Raw genomic sequence first — 12,907 nt, forward strand, 5'->3', positions numbered from 1 at the left:
AAGAGTTCAATCTTTGTCTCATCAGACCAGAGAATTTTGTTTCTCCTGGTCTGAGAGTCCTTCAGGTGCCTTTTGTCAAACTCCAGGTGGGCTGCCATGTGCCTTTTACTAAGAAGTGGCTTCTGTCTGGACAGTCTACCATACAGGCCTGATTGGTGGATTGCTGCAGAGATGGTTGTCCTTCTGGAAGGTTCTCCTCTCTCCACAGAGGATTGCTGGAGCTGTGACAGAGTGACCATCGGGTTCATGGTCACGTCCCTGACTAAGGTCCTTCTCCACCAATCGCTCAGTTTAGACGGGCGGCCAGCTCTAGGAAGAGTCCTGGTGGATCTGAACTTCTTCCATTTACAGATGATGGAGGCCACTGTGCTCATTGGGACCTTCAAAGCAGCAGAAATGTTTCTGTACACTTCCCTAGATTTGTGCCTCCAGACAATCCTGTCTTAGAGGTCTAGAGACAATTCCTTTGACTTCATGCTTGGTTTGTGCTCTGACTGTCAACTGTGGGACCTTATATGTAGACAGGTGTGTGTCTTTTCAAATCATGTCCAATCAACTGAATTTACCCCAGGTGGACTCCAGTTAAGCTGTAGAAACATCTCAAGGAGGATGAGTGGAAACAGGAGACACCTGAGCTCAATTTAGAGTCAATTTAGAGATTTATGTCAAAGATTTATGTCAAAGACTGTCAATACGAGTACTTATGTTTTGTTGTTGTTGTTTTTTTTAACAAATTTGCCAAAGTCTCAAAGAAAACATTATTCATGTTGTCATTATGGGTGCTATGTGTTGAATTATGAGGGAAAAAAAATGAATTGATTCCATTTTGGAAGGCTGTACCATAACAAATTGTGGAAATGTGAAGTGCTGTGAAGACTTTCTGGATCCACTGCAGCATGAGTTCATTGAACATCTAAACATATCAAATGAAATCGAACGGATTTTGATCTTGTGAGCACCCGAATTCCTTTTTCAGCTTTAAATGAATTCCTTTGAAACTGCATGATGCAGAATATTAACAGAATATTAAATATTATGTCTTAAGTGCAGAAGAGGAGGACCACTGACGTTATCATGGAACATGAGTCACCATGTGTAGTCCATGTGGTGAGTTTCTCTGGACATGATCCAGCATGTGGGTGCCTCAGTGTTGAGGACGCCAGCAGCTGAGAATGTCCAGGGCACGCCCACATTTCACCTGGCTGCAGCAGACAGATGGTTACTTTGGGGGTGGGGGGACCAGTTGTCTCCTTGGGTGGTTGCCATCCAGGAACCAAGCTGGTTCTGTCGTGTGGTCTTTGTGTCACCAGCCCTCACTCCCTGACTTTATGTCTAAGTGTGAACATAGGTGATTCCCGATTGGCTGATCAGTTGCTTTGTGTCCTGTTTGATCTCTTATTTTGGCTTGTGAGAGTGTGATAACTGAAGAGATGTCTGAGAGATATTAGTGGTGATGTCGGGCAGATCTCAAACGGCACATGTTAATGAAGCAGACGGTTAGTGAGGAAACATCATGCAACATCTGTACAGTCATAACTAAACGCTGTCCATGGTGCTGAGCTCAGATCAGCACCATGGACAGCGTGATAACATCAGCTGATGTTTCTGCACACATTTGAACTTGCCTGTGAAACTGAAAGTCTTGATTGCAGAAAGTCCTAAATTTGGACTAAATGATGAATACGTTTTCTTTTGGAGAACTGGGAAAAAAAATTGAAGAAGAAATTCTATTCATTGGATTCATGCCACATCAGAACCTGGAGGTTTGAAACATTTTAGAACCATCATCATCTGAATCTGACTAGGGATGGGTATTGATAAGATTTTATCGGTATTGATTCCTCTTATCAATCTGATTCCTTATTGATTTCCTTATTGATACCTCTTGTGAATTTTCTGTGTACTAAAAGTAGGCTTTACAGGTTTTCTATGTCAATATTTTATTGAATCTTAAAGTAAATAAATATGAAATTGGTCACTGGATCCTTGATCTCTGGACCTAAATAAAAATTAGGGCTGTTAATTAAAATTAACTAATTAATCGCAAATTTGGAAAAAAATTAATAGCGATTAATCACGATTAATCTAATTTTAAATCAAGTTATAATAAATACACAAAGTCATTAGTTTCACAAAGGGGGCTTAGTTTATTTGTTTGTTTTTGTCATACTTAAAAGCTGTGACATGAACTTGAAACTGGCTTCTTTTGCAAATTTACAACATCTTCTAACCTCAGATCATCTCTTTCCTCTGGCAAACACGTAACTTTAAATAAGTGAAATTACATACTACAGCTTACCTGAAAAGCTTAACAAAAGTGCATTGGTGATACATTCATCTTTTGATTTAGAACATGTGCATTAGTGCAATTTATAACCTTGCAAAACATTTTAGTTTAAGTTTGGAAACCAAGTCTACTCCTCCTTTACATTCAGCCAACTACTCAGACACACCAGTCTCTCAACATTTGTAGAAGAGAGAGCAGCTCTCTTTTTCTGAAGAATGTGGCCAGAGAGGGAGAATAACCTCTGACAGGGCACAGTGGTGGCAGGTGATGTGAGATATTTGCGGGCAAGATGTGCTAGTCAAGGGTATGAGTCCTTTCTTTTTGACCACCACTCCAGCGGGCACTGATCCGGGTCCCTTTTGGATTCTGATTTGTAGTGGTCCAATGAAGTTTGGACCCATATTGGCCTCTCTTCATTGGCTTCCTGTTAATTCTAGAATAGAATTTAAAATTCTTCTTCTTACTTATAAGGTTTTGAATAATCAGGTCCCATCTTATCTTAGGGACCTCATAGTACCATATCACCCCATTAGAGCGCTTCGCTCTCAGACTGCAGGCTTACTTGTAGTTCCTAGGGTTTGTAAGAGTAGAATGGGAGGCAGAGCCTTCAGCTTTCAGGCTCCTCTCCTGTGGAACCAGCTCCCAATTCAGATCAGGGAGACAGACACCCTCTCTACTTTTAAGATTAGGCTTAAACTTTCCTTTTTGCTAAAGCTTATAGTTAGGGCTGGATCAGGTGACCCTGAACCATCCCTTAGTTATGCTGCTATAGACGTAGACTGCTGGGGGGTTCCCATGATGCACTGTTTCTTTCTCTTTTTGCTCTGTATGCACCACTCTGCATTTAATCATTAGTGATCGATCTCTGCTCCCTTCCACAGCATGTCTTTTTCCTGGTTCTCTCCCTCAGCCCCAACCAGTCCCAGCAGAAGACTGCCCCTCCCTGAGCCTGGTTCTGCTGGAGGTTTCTTCCTGTTAAAAGGGAGTTTTTCCTTCCCACTGTAGCCAAGTGCTTGCTCACAGGGGGTCGTTTTGACCGTTGGGGTTTTTCTGGAATTATTGTATGGCTTTTGCTTTACAATATAAAGCGCCTTGGGGCAACTGTTTGTTGTGATTTGGCGCTATATAAAAAAAATTGATTGATTGATTGATTGAAGTTTGAATGGACTCAGCTCAGAATCAGATGATGCAACCAAAAAGATGGACATTCTCCTCTTCTTTAGTGGTGATTCCTCTGTAGTTTCACACCCTGTTGTTTCCGCACCCTGGACCTGGACATTACCATCATCTCTGAGGAGGGTGCTTAAGGAATTCCACACTTCACCTCTGTCAGGTTTAGGCAGGCATTTTAAATCCTTAAACCTGGGATCAAGTGCAGTAGCAATCTTGAGCCAAGTGAGATTGGAGTTCTCCTTTCTTTGAGCCAGGTCTTCAGAAAAAGCTTTTTTGAATTTTATGATGTTGACAGTATCATCATCTGATGGCTCCATGACTCTGAACAAGTGGCAGAAGGCTGGCAAAACCACAGAACAGGAGATGTAGTGCTGCCCACCCAAAGTTTCAGTGACATACCTGTGAAAACAGACATAAAATAACAGTATTAATTCAATAGACAAACTTCAATTGAGGACACACACACACACACACACACACACACACACACACACACACACACACACACACACACACACTTTTGTCTATTTTTTACATAATTTAATTGTTCAATATAATTAACTTACAAATAATTAATTTAATTACAAATCAAATACAAATACAATACACTGAAACTGTAATAAAACACACCTGCATGGTTCAAGTAGCTCCTCCAACTTCTTCAGCTTTGCCAGTTCAGACTCATTTGGCATGGACACGTTGCCCTTCTGCTGGGACAGGGTTAGGGTTAGGGTTGTCTCTATTGGTGCTTTGTTTTGTTGGATCCTTTTGATCATGTGTAAAGTGGAGTTCCATCTAGTGGGTACGTCTTGAATCAGGGGTTCTTCTTTTTGTATGTTCATTCAACTCTCGTGCATTAGATGGGTTGTGCTTGAAATGACTGACAATTTTTCTGCATTTGGCTAAAACAGCATCAAATCCGCTGTCACGTAGTGACACTGTTATTGCACATTGTAGAGCGTGTGCAGTGCAAGGCAGATGTTCATATGGAAGTAGTCTTACAGCTGCTGTCATGTTCCGAGCAGTGTCTGTCCCAAGTGTCGTTAATTTTGTCTCTGTGTTCCATTCTTGAGCAACAGCCTGAAAGTGTTGTGCACATACTTCTGCACAGTGGCGCTTGTTTGACTTACTCACTGTTAATGCAAAGGATTGTAGACACCAGTTGTCATCAATAAAGTGAGCTGTGACACCCAAATAGTTATCATTGTTAACAGAAGTCCAATGATCTCCCGTGAGAGCAATGAAGGGGGCTTTCTCTAACATGCTTTGCCGTTTTGCTTTCTCGTTTTCGTACAGAGTCTCTATTCTGGACATTACGGGTTGCCTAGCGGGTAAATGGTAAGAGGAGTCCCCAGATGCCTCTCAAATCAAATCCCTCAGATCTGCATCTTCAACAACATTTTTGGGGCGACAATTTTTAGCGACCCAACAATGAATAGCTTCTGTTGTTTTTGGCTTGCCTGGAAAGGGTCCCGCCTCCCTCTGGAAAGCCGCCTCCCTCTGCGGTCAGCGACACCAGGATGCCTCGGCTTGAGGTGATATGCGAGTGATGTAGTGCTTCGGTGGTAATTGAATTCACCTTTGCAAAGCACACATATCCCTTTTGTCTTGTCCAAAGCACCATCTGGTTGTATCTTAAAGCGAAATTTTCCATTTAACAGCGTGTCTTTTTTATTTTCCATCGCTAACTTGACGTAGCACTAGCAGCGCATAAACACAGGAAATAGCTACTTCTTCTTCTTTCTGGTGGCACACTGGACGTGGGCGTAATGCTGCCCCCACTGACTTACCGTGTGGTACTGCAAAGTGAAGGGGCATTTTTTTTATTAATCTTTGCGATCAATTTATTTTATCACATTACAGGGCAAAAAATAACGCAAATAGTTAACGTGTTATTTATAACAACCCTAATAAAAATAAATAAAATCTGTAGTTTTTGTCAGAAGCATTTCCTTTCAGACACTTTGGCATGAATGTCTCTCCGTACCTCTGAGCTGAACTCAGCCGGCTGCTGCACGTCAGCGCAGGACGTCTCATTTTGGGAGTAAAAAACATTTTGATTGATTGCAGTTTGTTTGTTTTCCAAGATTTGGAAAGAGGTGTCATTTGAATTAAACAGCGTTTACTTTACAGCGTTTCACTTTTAAGTTATTAATTCTGACTGGACTCTATTGTTCTAACTTGACTTGTCAGAGAGCCGCGCAGCGTTTGGAGCTGTGTGAACAGAACGGAGGACGAGTCTTGTTTCTTTCTCCCAACAAGACAGGAGTCCCAGTTAGTGACTTTAATCTGCACAAAAGTGACTCACGATTGACATGTTCAGGGATGAAAGACCTGTAACCCAAAATTACCCCCAACACCACCCACACGAAAATATTTCGAATTCTAGAAGCTCTGAAATGCAATAACCCACGATAAGTGAAATCCACGACATAGTCAGCGCTATTTTTTGCAATTATTATAGATGTTTTAAGGCTGTAAAACCCCTCACTACACACTTTATACACTTTTCTCAAACAGGCATTAACATTTTCTGACTTTTCTCTCTTGTGTAAACACTCTCTTTTTTTCTTCTGGGCAAGAAGATTATAAACAGACACACACAGAACTCTCCCTTCGCTCACTGCCTCCGGAGGTACGGATGCGGGACCTGCAAAGAATCCAAGTCCTCTCTCGGTGGCCACGGAGCTCTGCAGCTGCAGTCAACATCCGCATCAAAACAGCGAGCGTAGTCTCTGGACTTGTTGCCAGATTTGACTCTGATGGACTACCCAGCAGTGGGGAATAAGTTTCATTACACTAGAAGTCTTTCAGAAAGCGCTGTAACTAGGTTTAAGGATATGATTCCTTCTTTATGTTTTCTAATGCCATATACCAACACAGTGCAGAGTAGCTACCTAAACTCTGTAAGTGAGATAGAGTATCTCGTCAATAGTTTTACATCCTCATTGAAGACAACTTTGGATGCTGTAGCTCCTCTAAAAAAGAGAGCTTTAAATCAGAAGTGCCTGACTCTGTGGTATAACTCACAAACTCGTAGCTTAAAGCAGATAACCCGTAGGTTGGAGAGGAAATGGCGTCTCACTAATTTAGAAGATCTTCACTTAGCCTGGAAAAAGAGTCTGTTGCTCTATAAAAAAGCCCTCCGTAAAGCTAGGACATCTTTCTACTCATCACTAATTGAAGAAAATAAGAACAACCCCAGGTTTCTTTTCAGCACTGTAGCCAGGCTGACAAAGAGTCAGAGCTCTATTGAGCTGAGTATTCCATTAACTTTAACTAGTAATGACTTCATGACTTTCTTTGCTAACAAAATTTTAACTATTAGAGAAAAAATTACTCATAACCATCCCAAAGACGTATCGTTATCTTTGGCTGCTTTCAGTGATGCCGGTATTTGGTTAGACTCTTTCTCTCCGATTGTTCTGAGTTATTTTCATTAGTTACTTCATCCAAACCATCAACATGTTTATTAGACCCCATTCCTACCAGGCTGCTCAAGGAAGCCCTACCATTATTTAATGCTTCGATCTTAAATATGATCAATCTATCTTTGTTATTTGGCTATGTACCACAGGCTTTTAAGGTGGCAGTAATTAAACCATTACTTAAAAAGCCATCACTTGACCCAGCTATCTTAGCTAATTATAGGCCAATCTCCAACCTTCCTTTTCTCTCAAAAATTCTTGAAAGGGTAGTTGTAAAACAGCTAACTGATCATCTGCAGAGGAATGGTCTATTTGAAGAGTTTCAGTCAGGTTTTAGAATTCATCATAGTACAGAAACAGCATTAGTGAAGGTTACAAATGATCTTCTTATGGCCTCAGACGTGGACTCATCTCTGTGCTTGTTCTGTTAGACCTCAGTGCTGCTTTTGATACTGTTGACCATAAAATTTTATTACAGAGATTAGAGCATGCCGTAGGTATTAAAGGCACTGCGCTGCGGTGGTTTGAATCATATTTGTCTAATAGATTACAATTTGTTCATGTAAATGGGGAATCTTCTTCACAGACTAAAGTTAATTATGGAGTTCCACAAGGTTCTGTGCTAGGACCAATTTTATTCACTTTATACATGCTTCCCTTAGGCAGTATTATTAGACGGTATTGCTTAAATTTTCATTGTTACGCAGATGATACCCAGCTTTATCTATCCATGAAGCCAGAGGACACACACCAATTAGCTAAACTGCAGGATTGTCTTACAGACATAAAGACATGGATGACCTCTAATTTCCTGCTTTTAAACTCAGATAAAACTGAAGTTATTGTACTTGGCCCCACAAATCTTAGAAACATGGTGTCTAACCAGATCCTTACTCTGGATGGCATTACCCTGAGCTCTAGTAATACTGTGAGAAATCTTGGAGTCATTTTTGATCAGGATATGTCATTCAAAGCGCATATTAAACAAATATGTAGGACTGCTTTTTTGCATTTACGCAATATCTCTAAAATCATAAAGGTCTTGTCTCAGAGTGATGCTGAAAAACTAATTCATGTATTTATTTCCTCTAGGCTGGACTATTGTAATTCATTATTATCAGGTTGTCCTAAAAGTTCCCTAAAAAGCCTTCAGTTAATTCAAAATGCTGCAGCTAGAGTACTGACGGGGACTAGAAGGAGAGAGCATATCTCACCCATATTGGCCTCTCTTCATTGGCTTCCTGTTAATTCTAGAATAGAATTTAAAATTCTTCTTCTTACTTATAAGGTTTTGAATAATCAGGTCCCATCTTATCTTAGGGACCTCGTAGTACCATATCACCCCAATAAAGCGCTTCGCTCTCAGACTGCAGGCTTACTTGTAGTTCCTAGGGTTTGTAAGAGTAGAATGGGAGGCAGAGCCTTCAGCTTTCAGGCTCCTCTCCTGTGGAACCAGCTCCCAATTCAGATCAGGGAGACAGACACCCTCTCTACTTTTAAGATTAGGCTTAAAACTTTCCTTTTTGCTAAAGCTTATAGTTAGGGCTGGATCAGGTGACCCTGAACCATCCCTTAGTTATGCTGCTATAGACGTAGACTGCTGGGGGGTTCCCATGATGCACTGAGTGTTTCTTTCTCTTTTTGCTCTGTATGCACCACTCTGCATTTAATCATTAGTGATCGATCTCTGCTCCCCTCCACAGCATGTCTTTTTCCTGGTTCTCTCCCTCAGCCCCAACCAGTCCCAGCAGAAGACTGCCCCTCCCTGAGCCTGGTTCTGCTGGAGGTTTCTTCCTGTTAAAAGGGAGTTTTTCCTTCCCACTGTAGCCAAGTGCTTGCTCACAGGGGGTCGTTTTGACCGTTGGGGTTTTACATAATTATTGTATGGCCTTGCCTTACAATATAAAGCGCCTTGGGGCAACTGTTTGTTGTGATTTGGCGCTATATAAAAAAAATTGATTGATTGATTGATTGATTTGACGCAGCCCCACACAGCAGACAGGAGGGCGGTGTGAGTGGCCCGCTGCTGCATTTACTGAGCACGCAGGAAGCGCATCGGAGGCAGTGAGAGCAATCGCGGTGGTGCCGACTGGTGCCGCGACCAGCCCGCCTGATAAGGATGCAGAACACAATGCGCTGTTAAAAAAAAAAAAAAGCATGCAAAATTGCACTAAAAAAATTTGCAAAACTGCGAGGCCACGAAAGGTGAACCGTGATATAGCGAGGGACCACTGTAATCAGCTGAACCGACTGGGTGCAGTAAGTGATGTGACCGTGCTCATGGCCATCAATGGTATGCATTGCCAGTGGACGTGAGATGTGATACAGCTTAAGGCATAGGGACCTAGTGAGAGAGGATTGCAGTAAATTAGCGTCTGAACCAGAGTCCATAAATACCGGTACAGAACAGGACAAATGATCGGAGATAAAGCTGGCCATGATCACGTTTTGGGGAGTAACTGAAGAAATGGAATTTTGACTCACCCCTCGTACCAGTTGTGACTGCACGGGGGCACCCCTGGAAGCACAGACCCTGGTCTCTTTGGCGCTGCCGCATCTTAGTGGTCAGCCGAGTATGACCCAGCTGCATGGTTTCCTCTGCAGATGGACGAGAAGAGCCAGAGCTGGAGCTGGAGCTGGTGGAGGAGGTCCCGGCGTGATGAGCAGGGGGTGTCTCCGAGCACTGGGCTGCGAGGCACATGTGACGTCAAGGCCAGTCCATGAGCCGGCAGTCAGTGCGGATAAATAGCGCTATGAGTTCATCCAGCTGCTCCGGGAGATTGATCGTGAAAAACTGATCCTGGATCTGCATCGAAAGGCCTTGGAAGAACACATCATAGAGCGCCGCCGGGTTCCACTCGCTCTTAGCCACCAGGATGCGAAAGTTGATGGGTAAAGCCGCATCAGGGAATGGGCTGACTCTCAGCCTGGTGATGTATGCTAGAAAACTTGGAGGAGTGTTGTCTTGAACACCTGGAGAGAGTCACATGCTGGAGAGTGCCTGCTCCACTCTGCCAAAGCCCATGCCGCTGCCTGGCCGGTCAGGTGAGTTATTATGAATGCTATCTTCATCCTGTCAGACGGAAACATTGCTGACATTAACTGAAAGTGAAGGTCGCACTGGGTGAGGAAAGACTTTGAATCTCCGGAGAAATGCTCTGGTCGAGACAGATGGTTGTAGACAGTAGGGGCAGCTGTAGGTGCCAGCGGGGTAGCACTTGGTCCCGGAAGTGGTGGGTTGGTGGAGGCTGAGGCGGATGAAGCCTGATGTGTTAAGATAGCTACTAGCTGGTCGATCTGTGTGCTCACAGAGGTCATGAAGGGGTCCTGCCTCTTGGCGAGGTCAGTGATACCGACACTTAATGCCGTGAGGCGATCCTCTTGTTCCACTAGCTGGCGGCTATGGTCACAAACCTCCGACTGGAACGGGTTTGAGTCTGCTGACTCTGTCGTTGGCCTGATCGTTCTGTCAGGTTTGTCGAACAGAGTAGACTGGAGACAAATGCGGGACTCGACACAGTAGCTCTGGATCAAAGAGGCGTTTACCGAATTACTTAGTGGGGTCCGGTACACAGAGAGGCAGTCCCAGAGAACCAAAAAGATCAAAATCATCAGGCAAATGGCGTCGTCGGTATAAACTGGCAGGTGATCAAAACACAACGTGGCAGCAGGACTTGAAAACACAATGGAACAAAGCTTGATGCGAAGGCACAAAGCACAACAATCAGGTGAAAAACCAGTGCAACCAGTGGAGCTTAAATACACCTAGTGATGAGCTGCAGATTGGAAACATGTGGAAAGATCCAGAACAGAGTGTGGCCCAAACAGAGTGTAACGCCCCCAACCAAGCTCCAACAGAGACAGACAAGAGAGATAGGGACAGATAAAGCCCAAGCAGGAAACACCAGCTGGAGAAGTCACATAGACAACACAAGCCAAAATCTAAACTAAGCAAACAATAAAAACTAAACCCAAACAGCACAAAACCAGAACAAAATGAGACAAAGACCTAAACTAAACATGGCAGATAACCAGACAAAACACAGTTTATGAGATCCTGCATTTGGGGTAAAAGGTCCTTCAGACGAGTTTAGTCCAAACAAATTGACTAAGTTCCTGCTACCAGCTCCAAAGTCTTCTGTTGGACTGTCTTCTTGAACACGTCACTTTTTCAGCCTTTACTCGTCATTAATGAACTCTGAGATCATGTCTGCCTTCATTAAAAATATCATGTTCACAGCTGATTACAAATGCAAACTTTGAAATTAACAAATAAACCAGCTGCACAGATGACGCACGCCTCCACTCCCTACCCCTCCTTTGTGTTTCTGTCACCCCCCCATCCAGGCCCCCACTCACGCCACTCCCTTCCCCCTCCGGGAGGCAGTGCAGCTTTAGCTGAAGCAGCTCTCCATTCTCCCCCAAGCTTGGCTGCACAGCACACACACACACTCACACACACACACTCACATTGGCTCAATTCTGATGATGGACTGTTTCAAAGTTTAGCGCACACAAACAATCAAACGTATATGTGCAGTTGTTTTAATTCTGATGTGTGCCATTATTATGTTCAGCTCGTAATAATTGTGGATTAATTGCTGTATTTTTGTCTGAGGTAACTGGGTGTGAAGATGAGTTGCCCTTTTAGGGATCAATAAAGTTGTCTGAAGTATTAATGTGTCATAAAGATGTTATTACATCACTGACCTTCACAAACCTCCAAATTCCCGTGTGCTGTGAATGCAGCAGCATGTTTTTAGAAAGTAGTGTTTAAGTGAAGACGACCCGACCTGTCCTCACTCGTACCTTCTGAGCCTCTGTGGGCGTCTCTTCACTGGATGAGCTCAGCTTGCGTTCTGTCAGGGGATCCACAAGTGCTGCAGGGCCACGATGGGACCCAGTGGGGCCACTTTGGAACCCTTTGAGCAGAGAAGACATCTTTTTGCAAATGTCCTCGTCTGAAGACAAACTCTTATCACTGAGGTCTCCTGCCAGCTCACTCAGCTTCCTCCTCAGCTTCTCCTCCTCATTCTGACCCGCGGACACTGAAGGCTGCAGACATTAAAGCAGGCGAGGTGAAGCCTGGACTGAACGGACCAAGTTTATGGTTAAAACCAACATTTAGTCTCACCTCATCTGTGAGCGGCGTCATCTTCTTCTCCAGGCGGCTCAGCAGACTTTCAATAGCAAACATTCGTTTATTCAGCTCATTAATCTACAACAAAATGACACATCGTTTGGAGTCTGGACGTCTGACTGAAACACGGCGTACGAGAAAAATATCCAGAAACTGGTCTTAAACCAAATATATCCAGATGTATCAAAGTGTGTGTACACATAGATCCAAGCACGTTCCATCGACACATCCCACTGAATGTGGAATTGAGCGCACATGCAGTCGTACCAAACTGAGGTATTACCTAGATTTACAGCACAACCTGTTTATTTGATCCTATACCAATAAAACTGTTTAAGGACCTGTGGTCCACTCTTGGGCCGACGGTGCTGGAAATGATTAATCTTTCATTAACTTCTGGATCTGTTCCTAAATGTTTCAAGTCTCCAGTGATTATCAGGCTGGATGGTCAGGAACTGCTGGACACAAATGCACAGCTCGAACAAACAGCACCTTAGTATTTCTTCTCCTTTCCTGTTGCTTACCTTAAGTGTAGTTTTTGCCCCCCCCCGGGAATCGGAATTGGTTTGTGAGCCAATTATCGTCATTTGCAAGTAAATCCTTGCGTTCCCTGAATACTCGCTCACGTCGGATCACACCATTTCTCAGGTCCTCTGACAACGCTAACACAGCCACTGTTTTATACATCAGTCTGCACGTTTTTATATCCACTCATATAACTGCAAACGTGGGTGTGTTAATTGTTCATCAGTGTGTCTCTGATGTCACTCTGATGACTTGATGTTCTCACACTATTAAACGGTTTCCAGCATCACCTCCACGAGTCAGCAGAGAAACAATACCTGTAGAAACGTGCGTACGCCAGCCAGGATTTTGGTG

At 43.4% G+C, this 12,907-nt stretch overlaps 1 protein-coding gene across 2 annotated transcripts in view; it reads right to left on the reverse strand.

The window, feature by feature from the left end:
• The window catches only part of mlpha (melanophilin a), a 267,636-nt gene that overhangs the window by 149,540 nt on the left and 105,189 nt on the right, over positions 1-12,907 (reverse strand). For both annotated transcript variants that reach the window (XM_034179775.1, XM_034179785.1), the window contains exons 9-10: positions 12,023-12,106; positions 11,698-11,943 (exon numbers count right to left, since the gene is read on the reverse strand). In XM_034179775.1, the coding sequence (XP_034035666.1) occupies positions 11,698-11,943; positions 12,023-12,106 (330 nt within the window). The remainder of the gene's footprint in view (positions 1-11,697; positions 11,944-12,022; positions 12,107-12,907) is intronic.

This window comes from Thalassophryne amazonica, chromosome 1 (genome assembly GCF_902500255.1).
Source record: "Thalassophryne amazonica chromosome 1, fThaAma1.1, whole genome shotgun sequence".
In the NCBI taxonomy this organism is placed as follows: Eukaryota; Metazoa; Chordata; class Actinopteri; order Batrachoidiformes; family Batrachoididae; genus Thalassophryne; species Thalassophryne amazonica.